Here is a 26,643-nt window from a genome sequence, read left to right as displayed (position 1 = left end):
GACACGCCAGATTAAACATGCATTGCCTGTAAGGATGGCTCCTTATGAATGATGTCCCACACAGACACAGCATAAACAAGTGTCTTACGATGCTGGACAAAATAAAGGGCTCCCTACTCTGATGGATACAGGAGTGCCCTTCCTTCAGAAAATGCCAACACTAAACATCACTGCAGACGCCTCACTGTTGGGATGGGGTGGCACACATGCATCCACATCCAGGGCCGCTGGTCTCCTGCAGAATCCCTTCTACATATAAATCTATTAGAACAGCCTAGCTCCATCCTCTTTGGAACCCCCTTCAGGTAGTTGAAGGCTGCTATCAAATCCCCTCACACTCTTCTCTTCTGCAGACTAAACAAGCCCAGTTCCCTCAGCCTCTCCTCATAAGTCATGTGCCCCAGCCCCAGGGCCAGCTTTAGCAGGTGCGGGGCCCCAAGCCAGGACGCGAATTGTCTCGCCCCCCCCCCCCCCGCCCCACCTCTGCCCCACCCCCTCCCGACTCCGCCCCCTCCCTGCCCCATTGGATCCCTCCCCAAATCCCCACCCCGGCCCCACCCCCAGACCCGCCGCCTCACTGCCCCATTGGATCCCTCCCCAATTCCCTGCCCTGACCCCGCCTCTTCCCAAGCACACCTCATTCCTCCTCCTAACCCCTCCCTCCCAGGCTTGCGCTGATCAGCTGTATGGTGGCGCAAGCCCTGGAGGGAGAGGGGAGAAGCAGGACACAGCTTTTTTTTTCCCGCTCCGCCGGCAGCCCTGGACATTGTGGGACCCTCTTAGGCGTGGGGCCCCATTCCGGGGAATCGGCTTAAAGCCGGCCCTGCGCAGCCCCCTAATCATTTTCGTTGCCCTCTGCTAGACTCTCTCCAATTTGTCCACATCCCTTCTGTAGTGGTGGGCCCAAAACTGGACGCAATACTCCAGATGTGGCCTCACCAGTGCCAAATAGAGGGGAATAATCACTTCCCTTGATTGGCTGGCAATGCTCCTACTAATGCAGCCCAATATGCCATTGGCCGCCTTGGCAACAAGGGCACACTGTTGACTCATATCCAGCTTCACATCCCCTGTAATCCCCAGGTCCTTTTCTGCAGAACTGCTGCTTAGCCAGTCGGTCTCCAGCCTGTAGCGGTGCCCGGGATTCTTCCTTCCTAAGTGCAGGACTCTGCACTTGTCCTTGCTGAACCTCATCAGATTTCTTTTGTCCCAATCCTCCAATTTGTCTAGGTCACTCTGGACCCTACCCCTACCCTCCAGCCTATCTACTTCTCCCTGCAGCTTAGTATCATCCATGAACTTGCTGAGGGTGTAATTCATCCCATCGTCCAGATCATTAGTGAAGATGTTGAACAAAACCGGCCCCAAGACCAACCCTTTGGGCACTCCGCTTGATACCTGCAGCCAACTAGACATCGAGCCGTTGATCACTACCCATTGAGCCCAACAATCTAGCCAGCTTTCTATCCACCTTATAGTCCATTCATCCAATCCATACTTTTTTAACTTGCTGGCAAGAATACTGTTGCTGGCTTATTTTTTATGGTTTTTGCCATCAGCTTTTCCCTTAGATTTAATCCTGAATTGCATTTTGTAAAAACCTTTAAGCCCTAGAGATAACAGTGTACAATATATACTGAGAATGATTATTTCTCATGTATTTAAACAGTAGAGGGCAGAAGAGGGCTGCTCAGAAATCTGTGCATTAGTTCAGGTATGTCACTACCATCCTTAGACATTGCGAGAATGCAGTGTGTAGCAGAGGACAGCCAGCATGGGATGCTCCACCAGTACTTCACAGGGTTTCTTTGAGTTAAGTATTTTCAAAGGATGTTACTCTGGAGTCAGGTGAACGAGTGTAATATTAGAACTAAAGAGAAAATGCCTGATCTATCAGAAGATGATAGGCAAAGTAACTTTTGTTCTCACAAATATCATTCAGTTGTGTGCAGGCAGAGTAGAAGGATACGCTCTTCCATTAAATTAGATCACCCGGGGTTGTAAACCATTGTTTTCCACCACTTGTGGATGATTTTCCTGCTGCATGTCTCAGCCCTATTGTCAAATACCAGGGCAACTTTGTCTATGAAAATTGCCTGTGTGAATTCACATTGTTTAGGAGATGTGAGCCTCTCACACAAAGTCAGGAGCTTTTACTTGGCAGTGACCACTGGCTTGTACACCCACCTTCTCCCCAATAGGATATGAAATACGGCATAGGCCAAATCACCACTCAGTCCGTTCAGGCTGCTGAAGGAGAGTTGGGCTTGGGACATGCTGCTGACCTTGACCCTTCCCTTGTCATTTCCCCTGTTTTTCTAAAGAACTGTGTTTTTTCCTTTTGAAGTACAAGCTACTGCTGAAGATGACCCCTAAAGGGCCCTAGTTAATCTAGGGAGAAGATAGAAGTGTGAGGACTCTGGTCAAATCAAAGCTCTCTTGGTTTCTGCACTCTGTTAGGGCCAAATCCACTCTTGCCTTCTTGTTCTGAAACAGCATTTGCCAAGTTGTCAGATGCGCCAGAAGCCCACCGTGCGGCACTCGTTCTTTAGGCTCTCATCTAAGTGCCTTCTTGGGAGGCCCAGCTGGTGTTTGGACTACAAGTTTAATGGGATGGTCAAGAGCCTCCAAGAGTCTGTGGATTTTTGCTCCCTTTCCCCTATGGAGACTGCTTTTCCTATTCTCTGGGGCCATGGAATGAAATGATGTAAAATCAGTGAGTCCTGGAAATTACACTAAAAGGATATCCTATCCTGCACTCTATGCCACTTCACCCTAATCTGCATGAGGAACTCTTCTCATCAGAAAGTGCTATGGATCTAAAACATTTCCCTCCTCCAAATAGACCATAGCACAGAAGATAAAGGCTTTAGTTCTCTTATTTCCAACTATTTCAGCTCTTGAGGGCTGGTTCTTGTTTACACTAAGGCCCCTCAACATTGCAAGAGCAGTGGGAACCGAGTTAGTGCAAATGAGAATCAGGCTCTTGGTGTAATGTAAAGACAGGGTTGAGTGGGACCTAATAGTGAATCAGAAGGAATGCAGTGCATCATCAGTTTTATACAGTCAACCACCAGATCTACAAAACTGAAAAGCTGTCATCCCAAAACACACACCATGTAACACGAGTGCAATGTGTGTGTCCATTTCAAGCCCTGTATGTAAAGAGGACATCACATTTGGTTTTGCTTTCTGGCTGTTAGTATCAGGCTTCCTCCCTACCAAATGCTGAAGATGGGTGGAAGGGTAGAATTCCGGGTTCTACTTTTGTGTCTATCCCAAATGCAAAATGCAATCCAGACTAGATCCCATTATGGTGCTACTGCAAGATTTTGTAATAATACACATCCAGTGATATATGTTGAGGGAGGGAGTATTTATTAAAATCATAGACCCATAGGGTTAGAAGGGACCACAGGGGTCATCTAGTCTAGCACCCTGCCAAGATGCACGATTTGCTTTGTGCTGATGCGTAAGAACCTCAGCCATGGAGCAGGCCCAGGACCATACAAACACGTAATGAAAGTATGGCCCCTTCTCCAAAGCGCTTACAATAGATCAGGGGTTCTGAAACTGGGAGTCGCAACCTCTCAGGGGGTCGCGAGGTTATTACATGTGGGGTTGCGAGCTGTCAACCTTCACCCTAGAATATTCAAGGAGCTAATAGAGGAGGTATCTGAGCCTCTAGCTATTATCTTTGGAAAATCATGGGAGACAGGAGAGATTCCAGAAGACTGGAAAAGGGCAAATATAGTGCCCATCTATAAAAAGGGAAATAAAAACAACCCAGAAAACTACAGACCAGTTAGTTTAACTTCTGTGCCAGGGAAGATAATGGAGCAAGTAATTAAGGAAATCATCTGCAAACACTTTGAAGGTGGTAACATGATAGGGAATAGCCAGCATGGATTTGTAAAGAACAATTCATATCAAACCAATCTGATAGCTTTCTTTGCTAGGATAACGAGTCTTGTGGATAATGGAGAAGCGTATCAAATGCCTTACTAGACTTTAGTAAGGCATTTGATACGATCTCGCATGATATTCTTATCAATAAACTAGGCAAATACAACTTAAATGGGGCTACTATAAGGTGGGTGCATACCTGGCTGGATAACCGTACTCAGAGAGTTGTCATTAATGGTTCCCAATCCTGCTGGAAAGGTATAACAAGTGGGATTCCGCAGGGGTCTGTTTTGTGATCGGCAGCATTTCGGCGGCGATGCCTCTGGATGACGCTGCTTGTTGGTGGCATTTTGGCGGATGCTCGCCCGCCGGCCAGTACGCAGGCGCACTTAGACGCCCCGTGGGCGCCATGGCACCGTGTTGGGGACCCTTGGTCTAGAGAACATAACCTATGAAGGAAGACTGAAAGAATTGGGTTTGTTTAGTTTGGAAAAGAGAAGACTGAGAGGGGACATGATAGCAGTTTTCAGGTATCTAAAAGGGTGTCATAAGGAGGAGGGAGAAAACTTGTTCACCTTAGCCTCTAAGGATAGAACCAGAAGCAATGGGTTTAAACTGCAGCAAGGGAGGTTTAGGTTGTACATTAGGAAAAAGTTCCTAACTGTCAGGGTGGTTAAACACTGGAATAACCTGCCTAGGGAGGTTGTGGAATCTCCATCTCTGGAGATATTTAAGAGTAGGTTAGATAAATGTCTATCAGGGATGATCTAGACAGTATTTGGTCCTGCCATGAGGGCCAGGGGACTGGACTCGATGACCTCTCGAGGTCCCTTCCAGCCCCAGAATCTATAAAACTCCAAACCCTGCTTTGCTTCCTAATTTATAAAGGGGGGTCACACTCAGAGACTTGCTATGTGAAAGGGGTCACCAGTAAAAAAGTTTGAGAGCCACTGCAATAGATTGTCTTATGCTATCTTGGAGAGGGCACTGTGCTGGGACTCAGTAGACCTGAGTTCAATTCCCTGCTCTGTCACTGGTCTGTGTAACTATGGGCAAGTCACTGTATCTCTCTGTGTCTCAGTGTCCTCATTTGTAAAATGGGGATAATGATATTGACCTGCTTGGGAATCTGCTGATGAAAAGTGCTGTATAACCAGGGGGCGGCGTTTCAGACTCAATTCTGAGTGCCAGAGTGGAATTGGTTGCAAATCTAAAGGCAATTTGAGTGAAAGTGATCACGAAATTATAAGATGTCATGGTTCTAAAGAAAGGAAGGAATGAGAACAGCAGAATAAGGACAATGGCCTTCAAAAAAAGTAGACTTCAACAAACTCAGAGAACTGGTAGGTAAGGTCCCATGGTGAGAAATTCTGAGGGAAAAGGGTGTTTGGGAGACCGGGCAATTTTTCAAGAAGATAGTATCAAAGGCACAACTACAAACTATCCCTGTGCAAAAGAAAGATAGCAAGAATAGTAAGAGGCTAATATGGCTCCATCAGGAGCTCTATAATGTCCTGAAAATCAAAAAGGAATCCTACAAAATGTGGAAACATGGACACATTGCTAAGGAGGAGAACAAAAGAGTAGCACAAGCAGGCAGGGACAAAATCAGAAAGGCTAAGGCACAACAGGAGTTACACCTAGCAGGAGACATAACAAGCAATAAGAAGACGTTCTTTAAATAAATTAGGAGCAAGAGAAAGATGAAATAAAGTATAGGTCCTCTAGTGAGTAGGGAATAAGAGCTAATAACTGGTGAGATCAAGAAGGCTGAGGTATTTAATGCCAGTTTTGCTTCTGTCTTCACCAAAAAGATTATGGCTCACCAGATACTCAACACAATTAATATTAACAACAAGGGGGAAGGAACAAAAGCCAAAACAGGGAAAGAACAAATTAAAGAATATTTAGGTACGTTAGATATATTCAAGTTGGCAAGGTCTGATAAAAATTAATCCTAAGGTACTTAAGTTGAATCTGAATCTCAGAACCGTTAGCAATTATTTTTGAGAACTTCTGGACAATAGGTGAATGTCACAGTGGACTGGAGAAGAGCAAACATAGCACCTCTCTTTAAAAGGGGTAACAAACAGGACCCAATGAATTATAGACCAGTCAGCCTAAAGTTGCTAAAACAATTAATCAATCAACTTGTAAGCACTTGGAGGATAATAGGGTTATAAGGAATAGCCAGCATGATTTTGTCAAGAAGAAAACATGCTAAACCAACCCAGTTGCCTTCTTTGTCAGGGTTACTGGGCTGTGAGTAAGGAGGAAGCAGATGATGTGCTATATCTTGATTTTAGTAAGACTTTTGACACAGTCCCACATGCTAGGGCCCTACCAAATTCACAGCCATGAAAAACGCGTCACGGACCGTGAAATCTGGTCTCTTTACATGCAATCTGATCTTTTGTGTGCTTTTACCCTATACCAGCAGCCCTCAACCGGGGTCTGTGAGCCTTTTCAGGGAGGCTGCAGGGCCCTGTGGCTGGAACCCGGTGCCCTGGAACCCGGCACCTCCTGTGGGGCTGAAGTCAGGATCCCTGGCACCCCCTTGCGGGGCTGAAGCTGGGAGTGGCGTGAGGCTGAAGTCCTCCTCCCCCAAGCCAGGAGCAGAGTGGGGCTGAAACCGGTGCTCTCCTCCCCCCGCAAGGCAGGAGTGGTGCGGGGGGTTGAAACCGGCGGGGGCCCCCTGCCCTTGAAGCAAGGAGCGGCGTACGGCTGAAGCTGGGAGCCCCAGGGTTCCCCACCTCCTGCTGGGAGCCACGTGGGACTGAAGCTCCAAACCCTGGTGCTCCCTGTGGGCACAGCTGGGGGAGAACAAGGGTGTTGGCCCCCCAAACTGCAGTGCCTTTCCCAGAGTGCGGCAGTCTGGAGGCTGCTCCATCCCCCTCACACCTTCTCCTCTCCCCCAGGCCTCCTCAGGCCCAGCCCTCTGGCCAGATTGTAGGTGGGAAGCCAGAGCCAGGCAGTGCAGCAGCTGCTCCTCTGGCTGGTGGTGCCATGGAGTGGGCATCCCTGGCATCCCCCATCTGCTGCTGGTGCCCGGGGTTGTGGCTTCCAGCCCTCTTTGACTGCTCACGCAACTGGTAAGAGCCACCTGGGTGGAGGGACCCAGCTCTGGGGCTAGCAGAGCCCTTGGGGAGCAGCCCTTCTGGCACACAGCCCCTAGCTATCCTTCTTCCTGCACCCTGAGCTACCCCCCTTGCCCACACACAGCCCCTAGCTACTCCCTGCCTGCACTCTGAGCTCCCCCCAGCCATCCCCTGCCTGCACCCTGAGCTACACCCCTGCCCATACACAGACCCTAGCTGCCCCCTACCTGCACCCTGAGCTACCCCCTGCACACACACAGCCCTGGCTACCCTCTCCCTGCATCCTGAGCGGTTTTCAAAGTTTTTGAGCTGAGTTCCCCCCTTTGAGTAATATTTTTTGGTTGCAGCCCCCCCCCCCACAACCCAGACAGTTGGGGGGGCGCTCCCTCCCTGAACCCCGCTAGTCCTCCCCACCCCAATAGGCATAGGCAGTTTGACTTCTAAGGGTCATCCCCCCCGGCCCAGAGCCCCGTGTTCTCCCCATCCCCCTCTCCTCGGGCCCTGGAGTTTATATAGCTTGTTGAAAAATGTTGAGGACCCCTGCCCTATGCTATACAGCAGGAGTTGGCAACCTTTCAGAAGTGCTGTGCCGAGTCTTCATTTATTCACTCTAATGTAAGGTTTTGTGTGCCAGTAATACATTTTAACGATTTTAGAAGGTCTCTTTCTATAAGTCTATAATATATAACTAAACTATTGTATGTAAAGTAAATAAGGTTTTTAAAATGTTTAAGAAGCTTCATTTAAAATTCAATTAAAATGCAGAGCCCCCCGCGGGCAGTGTGAGTGCCACTGAAAATCAGCTTGCGTGCCACCTTCGGCACGCATGCCATAGGTTGCCTACCCCTGCTATGCAGATTTCATGGGGGAGACCAGTATTTCTCAAATTGGGGGTCCTGACCCAAAAGGGAGTTGCAGGGGGGTGTCACAAGGTTATTTTAGGGGGTCGTGGTATTACCACCCTTAGATCTGTGCTGCCTTCAAAGCTGGGCATCTGGAGAGTGGTGACTGTTGTCCAGCTGCCCAGCTCTGAAGGCAGCGCTGCCGCCAGTAGCTGAGCAGAAGTAAGTGTAGAACCGCAACCCCCCCCCCACAATAACCTTACACCCCCACCCCCAACTCCTTTTGGGGTCAGGATCCCTACAATTACAACACCGGGACAGTTCAGATTTCAATAGCTGAAATCATGAAATTTATGATTTTTAAAATCCTATGACCATGAAATTGACCAAAACGGGCCGTGAATTTGGTAGGGTCCTACACATGACATTCTCATAAGCAAACTAGGGAAATGTGATCCAGATGAAATTACTATACAGTGAGTGTACAACTGGTTTAAGAAATGTACTCAAAGAGTATTTATCAATGGTTCTCTGTCAGACTGGGAAGGGCATACGTAGTGGGGTCCCCCTGTGGAGAATATGCTGATAAAATTTGTGAGTGATACCAATCTGGAAGGGCTTGCAAACACTTTGGAGGATAGGCTTAGCATTCAAAACAAATTAACAGATTGGAGAATTGGTCTGAAATCAACAAGATGAAATTCAATAAAGACAAGTGCAGAGTACTTCACTTAAGTAGGAAATATCAAATGCACAGCTACACAATGGGGAATAACTGGCTAGGGGGTAGTATTGCATAAAAGGATCTGGAGGTTATAGTGCATCACAAATTGAAGATGAGCCACCAATGTGATGCAGTTGTGAAAAAGGCTACTATCATGCTGGATATATTAACAGGAGTGTCGTATGTAAAAGACGTGGGAGGTAATTGTCCCACTCTACTCAGCTCTGGTGAGGTCTCGACAGGAGTACTGCATTCAATTCTTGGCATCATGCTTTAGAAAAGATGTGGACAAATTGGAGGGAGTCCAGAGGAGAGCAACAAACATGATAAAACCTGTTGTATGAGGAAAGGTTAGAAAAATTGGGCATGTTTAATCTTGAGAAAAGATGACTGAGGGGGGAACCTGATAACAGTTTTCCACTATGTTACGGGATATTATAAAGAGGATGATCAGTTGTTCTCAATGTCCACTGAGGGTAGGCAAGAAGTAATGAGCTTAATCTACAGAAAGGGAGGTTTAGATTAGATATTAGGAAAAACTTTCTGACTATGAAGGTAGTTAAGCTCTGGAACAGGCTTCCAAGGGAGGTTGTAGAATCCCCATCTTTGGAACTTTTTATGCCCAGGTGGGACAAACACCTGTTGGGGATGGTCTCGGTTTACTTGGTCTTGCCTCAGTGCAGGAGGATGGACTAGATTACCTCTCAAGGTCCTTTCCAGCCCTAAATTTCTATGATTCTATAAGAACTGAGAATTACTGTCACTATTTATTTATTTATTTATTATGCCAACTTAGCAAAAAACATAATAGCTAGATGCAGGGCAGCCGAGTTCAAAACAGTGAGCACAGCGGTCACGGTGGGCATTGTGGGATACTGGGTGAGTATAATGAATGGCAGCGTCTATGCTGACGTTTTGTCGCTTTAACTTTGCTGCAAAAAGTTCAATGCCTCTCGTTGAGGTGGTTTTATTTTTTCAGCAAAACAGCAGAGTTTTGCCACGAAAAGTAGCTTTGTAGAGTGTACACCTCCCCTGTTTTGTCAGCAAAAGCTGCCTTTTGTTGACAAAACTGTGTAGTGTAGACAAGGCTTAAGTCACATTTTTAAGGTGATTTACAATCTTAAATCTCACTGAAAGTCATTTGGGCGTTTTTGAAAATGTACCCCTTGAGTTTACTCTTTTGTATTAGCTTGTTTTTGCTACTGGAACATCTTGGTGCATCAAAGATGTGTGTAGTGTGTCTATTGCAAACCTATGACTTTCTGCTTGGGGTGTTGGTAATTCTATTTTCTTTTGAATTTGTTCTTGGAATCTGTGCTCCCCAGCTTTTAAATTCTTGTACATTTTCATCTATATTGGAATGTGTCCCGGATGTTTAGGATATATGTTATGTCCAGTGTATATATCGCTACGACTTAAATGATTTTTCTTACCACCCCCTCCAAAAAAAAAAAAAAAGAGAGAAGAAGCAGCAGTAGCAGGAGCAGAAAACTGCCTATAGTAGCACATGCCAAATTGCAAAATATATTTATGGGCTTGTTTACACTACAAATGCTAATCTGGTTTTTAAACACAATTAGCAGTTTTAATATAGGCAAGGCCAGAATGCTTCTGGCCCTCTTTGTTTCAGGTTTGGATAGTGTCTTTCTGTGTTTGCATCATTTAAAGTGATTTTTATATCAGGGGAGAAAAAAAGTACTGTCTAGAAAAGAACGCTTCAAGCAAGTTCATATGTTGTGTTGACTTAAAGGCCTTTCTTTCGTTTCAGCTCTCTGTCCGAATGTCATAAATCAGCGGCACCTAGGATCTCTGAAATATCTCTTCTACAAGAGGTTTGTTGAGGTATGTTTGTACAATGTATGTATGGATTTATTTTTGTTGTGATTTGAACAATATAATAGAGATGCTGGAAACATGAGGTTGGTATGCAAGCAGAGTGTAGTCATGCTGTAGTGATACTGAAAGGCATTGAGACTCAAATCTCTGTTATGAGTGCTTGGACTGAGATATTATAGACTGATAAATCTAGTGCAGAATTATGGATATATTTTATTATACTATTATATTTATGATAGGGACCAGTCCTGCAAGGCAGTAAATGCCGTCCACTCCTACTGACTTCAGTGGCAGTTAAGGCTGTTCAGTAAACTGCAAGAGATGCTCTCCCAATCAACTGAGGACCCAATCAGTTGGGTCTCAAGGAGGACAGAATTGATCCACCGTGTTTGGCAGTGTAGTCATCCTAAATACATTAACAAAGACAAGGCTGGTGTTCAGGGGAAGGGTACCTTCCATTTGTTCTGTGCAAAGCTCATTCATTCCCTGAATATAAGCACACTCATGTTTTAGAGGGACGCTTCTCCGTGTACCAATGTGAACATTTTTTGCAGTATTCAGTCGCTCAACAGCAGCCTGAATAGGCATGGAGGCTTCTCCTGTGTTTCTGGGAGACATCATGAAATTTAAGTATTCTGTTGCTTTACTGAGTCAGTCTTTACTCTGTCTTTTTTGCCGCCCCAAGCACGGCAGGCAGGCGGCTTTCGGCGGCGCGCTTGCGGGAGGTCCGCCGGTCCCGCGGCTTCGGAGTACCCGCCGCCAAATTACTGCCGAATCCGCGGGACCAGCGGACCTCCCGCAGGCAAGCCGCCGAAGGCAGCCTGACTGCCGCCCTCGCAGGGACCGGCAGGGCGCCCCCCACGGCTTGCTGCCCCAGGCACGCGCTTGGAGCGCTGGTGCCTGGAGCCGCCGCTGTACTGAGTTCAGCAATGTCTCAGTTTTCAGCAGTCTTACCTACCTGTGCAGTTGGAAGTTATCTGTAGTTTTGCACCCACTACAAAGTAGGTCTGGTTGGATTATCTCTATTGTATAAGGTATATGAGGAGTTTCAATATGATCTGGATAGGATTCTGTGTGGCCTTCATATTGTAAGTGCAGATTGAGGTTTGGATAATAGTCTTGTGCTGTCCTCAAACATTTCTCTGAATTAACTAATCTAAGCAATATTTTTCTAATGTGCCCTTCATGTTGATATATAAGAACCCAGAGATTTTCAGTGCATACCAGATTGCATTCCTATGTCATAAATGCTGTCTGTGTGTTAAATTTCCACTTGGTGTGTATAATATGCTTTAAAAACATATTTTAGAGATTTTTTTTGTCTTTTCAGAAAACCATGACTCAGGAGAATTGGGCCGATCATGTTCAGGTGAGTGTGAAATAGTCCCTTACCACTTTTTTAAGGTTTCTTTGTGTGGACCTCATTTTAAGACCATTTAAAAATATCCCATTCTGGTGTTAAAAGAATTTGCAATATGTTACACGAGTATAGCTTTTTAGCTTTGTCAGAACTGCCTACACACATGTGGCACAATTGTGTGTGTAGAGGGGTATGTATGTGTCTATGCATTGGCTTTTAAAAACTTGCCATTTTTACCTAGGGTAAATAGGTAAGATTACTGTGGTCTTCTCCTGTGATTCTCTGTATTTACTGTAGGAAACACGCTGAACACTGCAAATACTGAGGTTATCTAGTTACAGATACTTATTTAATTATCTAAGGCAACTGTCAAGGGCCACCAGTAAACACAGTCAGAAAATCATCTTCTTTGTCCTGAGAATTTTCAGCAGGTTTACTATATAAATGTAAGGTATTTTTGGTTTCTGGGTCTCATGGTACAGTAGATAGTAATGATTCAAACATCATTAGAGCAGGGGCGGGAAGAGGCAGGGTGGGGGCTTGCGGGAAGTGGTGGAGTAGGGGTGGGCCTGGGGCGGAGGAGGGGTCGAGCACCCCGCGCCCCGTGTAGAGTGGGAGTCAGTACCTATGCATCTCTAGGACTGTAACCAGATTATGAAGGGTCTAAAGATGTGGTAGAGGGAAAGGAGCTGCTGGAGTTTCCCTGACTCTGCCACCTCAGGCCTTGACTACACTACACAGTTTTGTCAACAAAAGTCAGGTTTTGTTGACAAAACAGTGGAGGTCTATACACAACAATGCTCTCCCTGCCGATTTAACTCTCCTGCTACGTCAACATAATAAAACCACCTCGATGAGTGGCATAGAGCTTTTTGCGACTAAGTTAGAGCGATGCAGTGTCATTGTAGACAATGAGCTTGCTCGTGTCGCCCTAAGTGGTCTTCAGGAGCTGTTCCACAATGCCCATCATGATTGCTCTTGTCAGCAGTTCCTACTCTGCTGCCCTGCAGCCAGGTACACAGGCATGCACCCCTCTCCCTTTAAAACCCCAGGAAGTTTTGAAATTCCTTGTCATGTTTGCTCAGGGTGGACAGCTCACATTGCATCTTCCCAACTGTCCATGCCAGCTTTCCCCAGCAAATGCGATCCCGCCTGGAGTACACTGGAGTTGCTGGATCTGTTGGGTCTGTGGGGAGAGGAGACTATGCAGTTGCAGCTCTGTTCCAGCTGTAGGAATTTGACACCTATGAGCAGATTGCTCATGGCATGGCATGAGAAGGACATGCAGCAATGCCATGCTAAGATCAAGGAGTTGAGGCAGGCATATCAGAAAGCAAGGGAGACTGATCGTCCCTCTGGTTTGGTGCTGAAAACATGCTGCTTCTACAAGGAGCTGCATGCCATCCTTGGTGATGACCCCACCTCCACCGCCAAGAGCCCTGTGGATACTTTGGGGGGACTGGAGGCAGTGGCCAGCAGAGTCAAACCTGTGGATGAGGAGATTGAGTTGGAGAAGGATGTGCGACAGGCAACAGGCTTGTCTGGTGGTGTGGCGAGCCAGGGCCTCTTTTTAACTCCGGATGGGTCTAGCCAGTTCCAGCAGTCGGCTCTGACGTGCTTGAAGCCGAAGAGGGAACTCTGGTAAGTACTCATTTTTCTTTGGTACTGCACGGTGACATGAAGTAGAGGAGTCCTTTATTTTGTTACATGATGCATATGGGATTGAAATTAACAACACTAGATATTGTTTGCACCTGCTTTGCATTCCCCTGTGCAGCTATGCAGTGGAGGCCCTGCAGAAAAGATTGTTAATGTACTCCGAGATCTCTTGGAAATTCTGCACGGAGATTTCTTGGAAACTTTCCTGCAGGTACTCTGCAATCCTCTGCCGAAGGTTCCTTGGCAGAGCTGCTGTGTTTCTTTCCCCGTTGTAGGAAACTTTGCTGCACCAATCAGCATTTACTTCTGCAGGAACCAAAGCAGCATACAGGCAAGCAGCATGCGGACCTGGTCTGAAGCCACACGCATCCAGGAGATGCATCCTTGCATCTTCAGTTACCCTCAATAGTGTGATTTCAGCTTCGATCACCCCCGCCTGTGGAAAATGGTGTCAGTATTAAGAATAGTGTCCCTAAGCACTTGTACTGATCCCCTTCTGAAGCCACCCAGACCCTTTGTCCCACCTTCTCTCCCGCCCTCACCATGTTTAGTTCTCAGGCCGTGCTTCATGCTTGCCAAGGGAAAATGAGACAGAGGTGTGTGTAACTTTTATGATTCAAGACTCTGAGTGCACATGCAATACTGACTCTGTGTATTGTTTCTTTTGCTTCTGCAGATGTGCCTTTGAGGGCCAGCTCCTACACACCGGTGGAGTGCATCTGTCAGATAAGGAGGCAAATGAGGAGGATTCAGGAGGACATGTTTTGAGAAGTGCTGCAATCATCTGATCAGGCTGATAGCAAGCATAGAGCATGGAGAGAGACAATAAATGAAAAACTAGAAATAGATAGCTAGGAGACGAGACAGGGGCAAGAGCAGAAAATTGAGGGCCAGGAGAAGACGATAAAGCTCATAGAGGACCAATCAGAGATGCTCAGGTCCCTGATTGTGCTGAAGTTGGAGCACATGCATACTTGACTCCCCCTACAGCCCTTACAGAACTGCTTTCTATGCCTTCCCCAAACTCCTCCCACACATTCCTCACATGTTCCCAGCCCATCGCAGTATCCCTGGCACTTCACCCCTAGGGACATTTTCCATAATGACAACTGGACTTACACACAGCTGTGAGATCCTCATTTCTGAGAGTGCTACTCACTGTTATGTCCCTTGTAAGAAATGTTAATCTGTGTATTGCTGTTTAATAAAAATTTAGTCTTACAAAGACAATGATTCTTTATTTTTGACCTACACAGGGCAGTTTCAGCAGAAATTCATACACAGTGGCAATCAGCACATTTTCAAACTACAATTAATGCTCAGGCAGGAATCATTACAAGGGTCATTCAAGGTGGCAAGTAAACAGTGCCTGGCTGCATGCATTACAGCAAGACACATTACTGTCAAAACCTCCCTGATTCGAATAGCCTTCCGTTTAGCCCCCCTCTACTAGCCCTGGTGTCTGGGTGCTCAAAATCAGCTGCCAGGTGATACAGATCAGTGTTCCACCCCTGGGGAAACTTTTCCCCCTTGACTCCATAAATGTTATGCAGAGCACAGCAGGCTGCTATGACCATGGGAATATTTTCCTCATTGAGGTTTAACCTGCCAAAAAAGCAGCACCAACGACCCTTTAATCTGCCAAAATGCACATTCTACAGTTATTCTTCACCTCCTGAGCCTGTTTTTGAAGTGCTCCTTGCTGCTGTCAAAGTTTCTGGTGTGAGGCTTGATGAGCCACGAGAGTAAGGAGTAGGCTGGGTCTCCCAGGATCACTATGGGCGTTTCCACATCCGCTAGTGGAATCTTCTGATCTGGAAAGAAAGTCCCTGCATGCAACTTTCTATATAGGCCGATGTTCCTGAAGATGCATGCGTCAAGCACCTTCCCTGACCACCTCGCATTGATGTCAGTGAAATGACCCCAGTGATCCACTAGCGCCTGCAATATCATAGAGAAGTATCCCTTTCTGTTGATGTACTCTGTCACAACATGGCCTGGGGCCAAAATTGGGATATGCGTGCCATCTATCGCCTTGCCACAGTTAGGGAATCCCATTGCTGCAAAGCCATCCGCTATTTCCTGCACATTCCGCAAAGTCACAGTCCTTTGCAGCAGAAGGCGATTAATGGCCATGCACACTTCCATCACCGCAACCGCCCACAGTGGACTTCCCAACTCCAAACTGATTCACGACTGACCGGTAGCAGTCCGGAGTTGCCAGCTTCCACACAGTGATTGCCACTCGCTTTTCCACTGTTAGGGCAGCTCTCATTTTGGTGTCCACGTGCTGCAGTATAGTGGTGAGCTTCGCACACGGTTCAAGGAAGGTGGCTTTGCGCATACAAAAGTTGTGCAGTCATTGCTTGCCATCCCAGACCTGCATCACAATCCCACCACTTAGTGCTTGTTTCCAGAGCCTGTTAGCCATGTTCCAATGTGTGTAGTTGCTCCGTGAATGCCAACATCAATCTTGAATTGTTTCTTTCCATGGCACACAGCAGGACAGGCACCATGGATTCCTGTTCAGATTCACAGCTCATGAAATACTGCAGGATCAGCCATGTTGTGTTCATAATGCTTATCACAAGACTGGTGCAGGATCTGTGCTTTCAGGCAGAGATGGCAGGTGCAAAGTTTAAAGGGGTAGTTGAAAAACGTCACAAAATGTAGTTGGAAGCCCTTGGAATTATGGGATGGAAAAAACTGCCTCATGAGGCAGTGATCCCACCCCCTGATGCACTGCAATCCATTCCCAGAACTCCTAGTGGGAGAAAGTGGCAATTTGAACAGTGGGATGGCTACCCACGGTGTGCTGCTCATTCTGTCAGTGCTAGAGCACCAACTGTGGACGTGCTCCGCCAACACAAGGGGAGCGCTGTGTGAACAGGCACAAGCAATGTAATTACAGTGGTTTATGATTGTCAATGTAACGTAAGTCGGCTTAACTCTGTAGTGTAGACATGGCCTCAGTTACCTTCTCTTTTAATGCCCTCAGTCAGCAAGGTATATAAGCATGCGCCTAATTTTGAACATGTGAATGTTCCCCTTTACTTCAGTGGGCTTACTCAGATGCTGAAAGTTAGACATGCTCAAATACCTTGCCGAATCAGAGCCTGATGAAAGATTAGCAATGGGTTGGTAATCGTCATCTTTGCAAAAACCTCTGAATTCCCGTTTGTATTGAAATGAAGGTATCTTCAGTGATACTTGTTAAACCCAATATTATTCATGTCTTTGTTTCCATTATCTAACATTGACATATAGAAAAAAGTTGGTATAAAATTACAAAATGTATCAGCCAGTTCATGGAGAATGTGTGCATTACATATACAGTCTCATTGAAGGATTGTACTTACTCCAGGAGCTGAGACACCTACCAGTACCATAGCAGAGTCTATCTTTGTACATCAAGAATTAAATAAGGCCTCACTAAATGATGAATGTAGCCAGGAGTTTCTTTGTACGTCTCTAAACTAGAGGATATGCAAACGCTGTACTGTCTGAATCTAGAAGGAAATGTATGCATTGGTTTCTGCAGCCAATTTATATCTTTCTGACAACTAAATAATAATCACAGCAGTACCCGTGCCTGTTATCAGCCCTGACTCTTATGGTTATCAGTGATTACTGTCTTTGGCGTTACATTAAAGAAGCTAGAGTGTGTACCCGTACTTCTGAAGGGAAACCTAAATAATCCCACATGTAGATATGCTTCTGTTTCACAGTGCCAACAACACGACTGCAGTAAACAAAGGAAAGGTCAAAGCAGCAATGTGCTCCATGCATGTTTCAGAAATCCTGTTTTCTGTATTGTTATTCTTGGGAGATTTTTCAGCACAAACTCAAGAGTTGTCACTGGCCCCTTCTAAACATTCGGGTTTTGACTAAATGAATTTTTTCACACAAAGTATCTGCTTTCAATATGTGATACAGCAGGGCCAGAGAGCAGCAGGAGAGTGATAGATGTGAGGTATATAAACCCTAGGATGATCAAGGCCTTATTCCCTACTACAGGGTAATTGGAGCACCTGGAGCCAATTAAAGCCCCACCCAAGACCTAATTAAAAAAACCCCGCTTCAGTCAGACAGAGTGGGAAGGAGAGCTGACTAGAGTTTGGAGGATTATTGTTGTTAACCAGTCGTACAGAGGACTGAGGGAAACCTTACCCAAGGTAAGAGAGGATAAGCAGGCCACAACGCTGAAGGGGCTGGGCCCCGGAGCAGGAGAGCGGACCTGGACACCTTCCCTGCTCCCCTCTCCCTCCCACCGGGCACTAGCGGAGCCCACAACACACAAGAATAGGGGCAAGGGGCGGCGCCCTGACCCACCACACCAAGAAAAAGTGCAGGACCCACAACAGTAGCATCAGCCATTTGCCACACATGGAAAATTTTGACTTTTTGTTGAAAAACAACACACACATACTGAAAATGTTTGACTGAAAATTTAAATTTGGGTGTGCTGCTGCAGTGCTACATGGGAGATGGAGTTCAGGTGCCTCCTCCGCATTGGCCAGGCGCCACAACCTGATTATATCTCTCATGATACACTGAGCAGCGCAGCAAAGGGGAGACTGTTGCATAACAGGTGATACAGTCTAGACAAAGAGCCTACAGGAGAATTAGGGCATGAGGCATCTGGACTATAACTCCCAAGAGGCACAACAGCGACATTTCTGAATTAACCAAAAATTACTCCCTTCTCTTTATGTGTCATTATATAATGCCTGCATCTGTAACTTTCACTCCATGCATCTTAAGAAGTGAGGTTTTTTACCCACGAAAGCTTATGCCCAAATAAATCTGTTAGTCTTTAAGGTGCCACTGGACTCCTAGTTGTTTTTGTGGATACAGACTAACACGGCTACCCCCTGATACTTGAAACCATGCCCGGCACTAAATTTAGCTTTATGGAGTGGAAATCCATCAACCTCAACAAAAAACTCGCACAGATGCAGACAGACATCATTTTCCTCTCCAAGTGCAAACAAATGGACATCATACCAAATGGACTGAAGGTAAAAAAAATCCATTGCAATTGACATACTACACTGACTATGATGAGAGACTGTGTCACACACTCTCAACGAAACTGAGGAACCACCTGATCAGCATCCTGTACAGCAGACAGGAGGAGATCAAGAATGAGCTCTCAAAATTGGAGACTCTCATACAAAACCAACCTTCCATACAAACTTCCATATGGCTGGACTTTACAAAAATGAGACAAGCCATTTACAATGCACACTTCACTTCTCTACAGAGGAAAAAGGAAAGTAAACTATCTAAACTCCTACCTGCCACAGGGGGCTACAACAGTGCTACCCTCAACTCACCTAACAATATTGTTAATCTATCCAACCACACACTTAGCCCGGCGGAAGAGTCTGTCCTATCTCGGGGACTCTTTCTGCCCCACCATCCCCACGAACATGATACAGTTCTGCAGTGATCTGGAAGCCTACTTTCGTCATCCCCGACTCAAGGAATATTTTCAACACACCACTGACCAGTGCACTGACCCACAGGAACCCTCCTACTAATACTACAGGAAGAAGAACTCTGCGTGAACTCCCTCTGATGGTCGATTTGACAGACTGAACCTCTACATAGAGTGCTTCCGCAGACATGCCCAGGCTGAAATTGTGAACAAACACCATCACTTGCCCCATTACCTCAGCGATACAGAACACAATGCCATCCACAGCCTCAGAAACAACTCTGACATTATCATCAAAGGGGCTGACAAAGGAGGTGCTGTAGTCATAATGAACAGGTCGGATTATGAGCAGGAGGCTGCCAGTTAACTCTCCAACACCACATTCTACAGGCCACTATCCTCTGATCCCACTGAGGAATACCAAAAGAAACTACACCATCTGCTCAAGAAACTTCCGGCTACAGCACGGGAACAAATCTACACAAACACCCCCCCAGAACCCTGACCAGGGGTATTCTATCTGCTACCCAAGATCCATAAAACTGGAAACCCTGGATGCCCCATCATCTCCGGCATTAGCACTCTTACAGCAGGATTATCTCGCTATTTGGACTCTCTCCTCAGACCCTATGCTACCAGCACTCCCAGCTATCTTTGAGACAACACCGACTTCCTGAGGAAACTACAGTGCATTAGGGATCTTCCTGAAAACACCATCATGGCCACCATGGATGTAGAAGCACTTTACACCAATATTCCACATGAGGATGGACTACAAGCTGTCAGGAACAGTATCCCTGATGAAGCTATAAGGTGGATAGAAAGCTGGCTAGATTGTCGGGCTCAACGGGTAGTGATCAAAGGCTCCATGTCTAATTGGCAGCTGGTTTCAAGTGGAGTGCCCCAGGGGTCGGTCCTGGGGCCAGTTTTTTTCAATATCTTCATTAATGATCTGGAGGATGGCATGGACTGCACCGTCAGCAAGTTTTCAGATGACACTAAACTGGAAGGAGTGGTAGATACGCTGGAGGGTAGGGATAGGATACAGAGGGACCTAGACAAATTAGAGGACTGGGCCAAAAGAAACCTGATGAGGTTCAACAAGGATAAGTGCAGAGTCCTGCTCTTAGGACGGAAGAATCCCATGCACTGTTACAGACTAGGGACCGAATGGCTAGGAAGCAGTTCTGCAGAAAAGGACTAGGGGTTACAGTGGACAAGAAGCTGAATATGAGTCAACAGTGTGCCCTTGTTGCCAAGCAGGCTAACGGCATTTTGGGCCGTATAAATAGGGGCATTGCCAGCAGATCGAGGGACGTGATCATTCCTCTCTATTCGACATTGTTGAGGCCTCATCTGGAATACTGTGTCCAGTTTTGGGCCCCACACTACAAGAAGGATGTGGAAAACTTGGAAAGAGTCCAGCAGAGGGCAACAAAAATGATTAGGGGTCTGGAGCATATGACTTATGAGGAGAGGCTGAGGGAACTGGGATTGTTTAGTCTGCAGAAGAGAAGAATGAGGGGGGATTTGATAGCTGCTTTCAACTACCTGAAAGGGGGTTCCAAAGAGGATGGATCTAGACTGTTCTCAGTGGTACCAGATGACAGAACAAGGATTAATGGTCTCAAGTTGCAGCTGGGGAGGTTTAGGTTGAATATTAGGAAAAACTTTTTCAGTAGGAGGGTGGTGAAGCGCTGGAATGGGTTACCGAGGGTGGTGGTGGAATCTCCTTCCTTAGAGGTTTTTAAGGTCAGGCTTGACTGAGATGATTTAGTTGGGAATTGGTCCTGCTTTGAGCAGGGGGTTGGCCTAGATGACCTCCTGAGGTCCCTTCCAACCCTGATATTCTATGATTCTAAGCCACAGCACGCCTGGTGGCTGAGTTTTGTGACTTCGTCCTCGCCCACAACCATTTCAGATTTGGGGACAACTTATACCTTCAAGTGGCACTGCTATGGGTACCCGCATGGCCCCACAATATGCCAACATTTTTATGGCTGACTTAGAACAACGCTTCCTCAGCTCTCGTCCCCTAGTGCCCCTCCTCTACTTGTGCTACATTGATGACATCATCATATGGACCCACGGAAAGGAGGCCCTTGAAGAATTCCACCTGGATTTCAACAATTTCCACCCCACCATCAACCTCAGCCTGGACCAGTCCACACAAGAGATCCACTTTCTGGACACTACAGTGCAAATAAGTGATGGTCACATAACCACTACCCTGTATCGGAAACCTACTGACCGCTATACTTACCTACATGCCTCCAGCTTCCATCCAGGACACATCACACGATCCATTGTCTACAGCCAAGCCCTAAGATACAACCGAATCTGCTCCTATCCCTCAGTCAGAGACAAACACCTGCAAGATCTTTATCAAGCATTCTTAAAACTGCAATACCCACCTGGGGAAGTGAGGAAACAGATTGACAGAGCGAGACGGGTACCCAGAAATCACCTACTACAGGACAGGCCCAACAAGGAAAATAACAGAACACCACTGGTCATCATGTACAGCCCCCAGCTAAAACCTCTCCAGCGCATTAACGATCTACAACCTATCGTGGAAAACGATCCCTCACTCTCACAGACCTTGGGAGGCAGACCAGTCCTCGCTTACAGACAACCCCCCAACCTGAAGCAAATACTCACCAGCAGCTACACACCACATCACAGAAACACCAACCCAGGAACCAATCCCTGTAACAAAGCCCATTGCCTACTCTGTCCCCATATCTACTCTGGCGACACCATCAGAGAACCCAACCACATCAGCCACACCATCAAGGGGTCATTCACTTGCACATCTACTAATGTTATGTATGCCATCATGTGCCAGAAATGCCCCTCTGCCATGTACGTTGGCCAAAAGTGGACAGTCCCTACCTAAAAGAATAAATGGACACAAATTGGACATCAGGAATGGTAACATACAAAAGCCAGTAGGTGAACACTTCAATCTCCCTGGACATTCTAATAGATTTAAAAGTCACTATTCTTGAACAAAAATACTTCAGAAACAGACTTCAAAGAGAAACAGCAGAACTAAAATTCATTTGCAAATATAACACCATTAATTTGGGCTTGAATAGGGACTGGGAGTGGCTGGCTCATTACAGAAGCAGCTTTGCCTCTCCTGGAATTGACACCTCCTCATCTATTATTGGGCGTGGACTACATCCACCCTGATTGAATTGGCCCTGTCAAGACTGGTTCTCCACTTGTGAGGTACTCCTTTCTCTTCATGTGTTATTATATAATGCCTGCATCTGTAACTTTCACTCCATGCATCTGAAGAAGTGAGGTTTTATACCCACGAAAGCTTATGTCCAAAGAAATCTGTTAGTCTTTAAGGTGCCACCAGACTCCTTGTTGTTTTTCCAAAAATTTTTGCATTTTGATTTTTCGCTGAGCAGCTGAAAGTTTCCATGGGGTTAAAAAGCATTTTGTGAGCAGTTCGATGCAACAAAGATCTAAACTGAGAGTCAGAACCTTGGAGCTCCCTGTCCTCATGGTGCTGGCAGTATATCACATTTGTGTGGCCAGGTGACATAACATATCTATGCTGAGTAGTTGAATTAGGTTTATGTTCAGCCAAAAAGGCATGATAGAGCTTTGTGTCATTTTCCCATTGATGAAATCCCTTCACCTGTGGGGTAGAATGGTGTAACTTTATAACAGTACATAGCAAAACTACCTGTTACTAACAATAGTGGTGGATGCAGTTGAAACTAGTTAGTGTATTTAATGTTGGCAGAATATAATTGTCCAATGGAACATAGCCAGGCTGTCAAGGTTGAAAATAGTGCCCTGGCATGTTTTATGAGCTCAAATGATCAGGGCCTTTTTACATTGTCCGAAAGATGTCCTGTACTAATTGCTAAAGAGATGTTTTCATGGGAAAGGACATTGTCTAGTTTCTCAAAACTGAAACACCTGCAAAATTTTATATTCAGACCATGAACTGACATTTCTAAATTATTTCACTGATTTATTAGGCACCCATTGTGAAGCTGTAGTTCATCATCCTTTCCTGTTTTAGGTTAGCTAATGCTTGGCAGCATTGTGTACTTTTAAGTTGGTATGCACTGCTGTACTATCCTAGAGTACCTACAAGAGTACATTTGTTCAGACCTCTGATTTGCAGACATTCAGCCTACCCTAGTCTAGTGTTAATAGTAATGCATGCTGGACTCTGGAGCCAGCTGTTAGCCAGGTTCAGCTCTGGAAGAAGCCGCAGCTAATCAGGGTCTCCTTTCCCAGCTGTGACAATGAGAGAATTTATTTAATTATTTAAAATTTCTGACCATGAAAATCGAACATGCTGAGCTCATAAGCCTTGTTCTCTGAGGGCCCTGGAGTCAGATGCTAGGATTTGCTGCAATTATATAACTCTATTCCCACAAAAATTCTAGGCTTGTTACTAATGTGACTTTACAATATAAAGTAACCACAAAATGTAAAACAAAAAAAAACTACCCAGAATACCAAGTTCTAGACCATATGAAATGCTATTCCAATAGAAGTCCTGAGATAATATTCAGAAATAGGCATGGACCATGTACCCTCCTTTATCTAAAACATACTTTAATGATTGTCAGAATTTGAGACCGCAGGCTTAAATTTTCTTAGACTATAACAAGGACCTGATGGAGCCTTATTATTTATCTGTTTGTCTTTCAAACATCTTAGAGAATAATACCCTATAGTTATAGAACACCTTCCATCTCCAAAGACCTCAAAGTTCTTTAGCTAAAGATCCTTTAATCCCTTTTAATCCCAAACGATCTACAGGGACCTCTTCATCCTCCATTGAAATGTAGCTATCCCTGGAGTTAAAATGCAACAACCCACAGTGGTTGCAGGATAGGAAGTGAAGAAGAATCCTGTTGAAACTATGAGGGGAATTGAAATAGGCAGAAAGCTATTACTTAAGTTGTTTGGCTATGATAACAGGCTAACAGGCTAATGAGAACAAGAGGTCACAGGCTCAGTTTGTAAACATGCTCCATTCGGGCTTCTGACTTCTGTCAACCACTTTAGTTGACCTGAATTCCCTCTGATGTACTGCAAGGAACTCAAGTGAGTGGTAGCCGTGTTAGTCTGGATCTGTAAAAAGTGACAAAGAGTCCTGAGGCACCTTATAGACTAACAGATGTATTGGAGCAAGGAACTGAAGATCTACAAGGCATTAAGCAAATTACAGTGTCATTCAAGGAATAGTTATCAAGTGATATATTGATGTCTTTCTGTACCTGTCTGTCTAGAGAATCTATTTTTACTCTATATTTGAGTCAACTATTTACCTAGTGATATGGTAGATTCTCCATCACTTGAAGTCTTTAAATCAAGGCTGGGTGTCTTCCTGAAAGGTAGATTAGATGATCAGAATGGTCTCTTCTGACCTTAAAATAAATGGGGTAGATCCTCCATTGGTGTAAATTGTCATAGCTCTACCAGTGGAACGGTGACAGTTTACACCAGCTGCAGATCTGCACTTAGGAATCTATGTAGCTGTGACTACAGTGTGTCTATGTGACAGCTGTCAGTCACCTTTGACTCCTTGCATACACTCTGCCTGTTAATCCATCTGCACCAGAGCTGCTTCTAACATTCCAAAACTTGGAGCAGCTTTTAAACAGCTGCCATTTTTACAAAACGTGAAAAAGGGGGGGTTCTTTCTCATTCTCCCCTCGCTTGGGGAGTTGCAGAACGGGCAATATTCAATCCTGGATCCGTGACAGATTTAAAGTCCAAAATCTCATGAACCTAGGAATGAGATCATTGCTCTATACCAGTTGAGAGCTGGCAGTATCGCCCCGCTTGCAGAGGCTGTTTCAAGTTTTCCCTCGCTGCTGCTACTATTCCTTTCATTCTGCTTCCTGCCTTTTGTGTCTGACTTGTGACACTATCATGAACTGACCAGAAGCCCAGTAGTGGAGGAAGTCTGGAAGAAGCAACAACCATGAAGATCTCTCTGCTTTTGTTTGTTGCCTCTTGTGTATACATTACTCAGTATCACAGAACTTTGGAGAGAGTGTGTAGTTTGTAGATAGGTTCAATCTGAAATGTGAAGGAGCTCACAGAAGTCAGGGGAATGGAAGTAGCTGAAACATTGGTGTTATAGAGATTTCAGAAATAGTTTTCTTTATTTTTTCCAGTTAAATTTGGTGAGTAGTTTCATTTCTTTATTTATAGCTGACATAACATCATGGGCATTGAAAACTAACGTAATTTGCTGAGCACAGTGCCTGGGTCTGATCCAGAAAGCAGGTACATCTGCATATAGTGGGAGACAAGCACCACTTAATCTTTAATTACATTCTGCTTTCTATACTGACCGCAGTAAAATGTGCATCCATATTCATAATGTTAGTGTTATTGGTCTAAAGGAAATTGGACCTTCTTATTCAACAAACCTGAAGCTGTTTGGGGGGAAATACATGGGAAAAGTTGGACAAATGGCATGTTCTGCCCCCCCTCCCCCAAAGACCCGGCAAAGCGTGATTTGTGTCACCAAGTGTAAATACCAAAACATACCTGCTGTATGGCTTGGTGGGGGATTGCTTGTTAAAATAACTAGAGAGCTGGCAGTTGTAATTATAATGGTTTGTATTTTTGACGACAAACTAGCTATTTCCAGAGCAGTCAGTTGTCATGAGGCACAAACGAGCTAATGGCTTGACGTGAGGCTGGGGTAATGGAGCAGGAACCATTGAACGTTTTAAAGGAAAAATAACCAGCATTTTCAAAACTGAATGCCAAAAGGTTTGAGAATGGGAGTAGGGTGGTTCTCAAAGGTTCTGAGCAGCTACAAAGCTGGGAACTGCAGCTGCACAATGTCTTTGAAAATCAACCCTCTTTTATTTAGCTGGGATTTTCAATGTGAGTTAGACATCCAACTTGCATTTTGGGGGGATATTGACACCTAACTCCCTACGCCTCAGCTTTGAAAACAATGGCCAAAGCTCCTTAATTCATGTATCCATTAGCACGCAGGAGTGAGAGGAGAGCTGGGGAGAATGTACTGCAAAGAAAAATTTCTTTACACTGTTTCAAAATGTTTTTTGGTGAGGCAACATCAGCTTTCTAACCCTAAAACCCCTAACCTAAGGTGCTAGATTGCTGGTACAGAGTATATACAAGTTTTGGTCACTAATAAACACGCCTTTGAAAGTACAGCTTCACCAGAAAGTGATTTTATACTGAATAAAGAAGAAGGTAATTGGCTTATGGCTACAGGTTCAGTAGGGTCAGTGTTAGATTAACAAATGCAACTGTCAGCAAACTGTTAAACTCTACAGCAGGGGCACATAGGAACTTGTTAGCTAGCTAAATATAAGGAGCACAATTGCTGTGAATATTACAATACAAAGTGCAAAGCACCCCAAGACTTTCAGGGTGATGTGAAAAAAGCAGAAGCACACTGAGGACCAAAGGCCATTAAAGCCAAATGGAGGATCTCATGGATGTATTTGTTTCCGCAGTGCCTGTCACCGCCTACTAACAGCAATTGCCAGAGGAATATGTCAGTTACAGTTATAACCAAAAAGATGAAACTTACTAGTCCTAATAATCCCCCATTTTTGGAGTATAGGACTGCACTCTAAATAGTAACCTGTACTACACATCTAAACTGGACTCCACCTAACGCTTGAAAACACAGCAATCCACAGGATGACTGAAAAACCCAAGTCTTTGTGCTCCCATTGCACCAAGACAATGGGAATCTAGGAGCCACAGTGATACTGGACTCCCCAAAGGAG

At 45.4% G+C, this 26,643-nt stretch overlaps 1 protein-coding gene across 2 annotated transcripts in view; it reads left to right on the top strand.

Annotated features, from left to right (window-relative positions):
* The window catches only part of EXD3 (exonuclease 3'-5' domain containing 3), a 601,904-nt gene that overhangs the window by 201,916 nt on the left and 373,345 nt on the right, over positions 1-26,643 (top strand). For both annotated transcript variants that reach the window (XM_034793607.1, XM_034793606.1), the window contains exons 10-11: positions 10,339-10,412; positions 11,737-11,775. In XM_034793607.1, coding sequence (XP_034649498.1) covers positions 10,339-10,412; positions 11,737-11,775 — 113 coding nt within the window. The remainder of the gene's footprint in view (positions 1-10,338; positions 10,413-11,736; positions 11,776-26,643) is intronic.

The sequence above is a fragment of the Trachemys scripta genome, chromosome 17, assembly GCF_013100865.1.
Source record: "Trachemys scripta elegans isolate TJP31775 chromosome 17, CAS_Tse_1.0, whole genome shotgun sequence".
NCBI lineage: Eukaryota > Metazoa > Chordata > Testudines > Emydidae > Trachemys > Trachemys scripta.
This window is presented reverse-complemented; position numbering and strand designations above follow the sequence as displayed.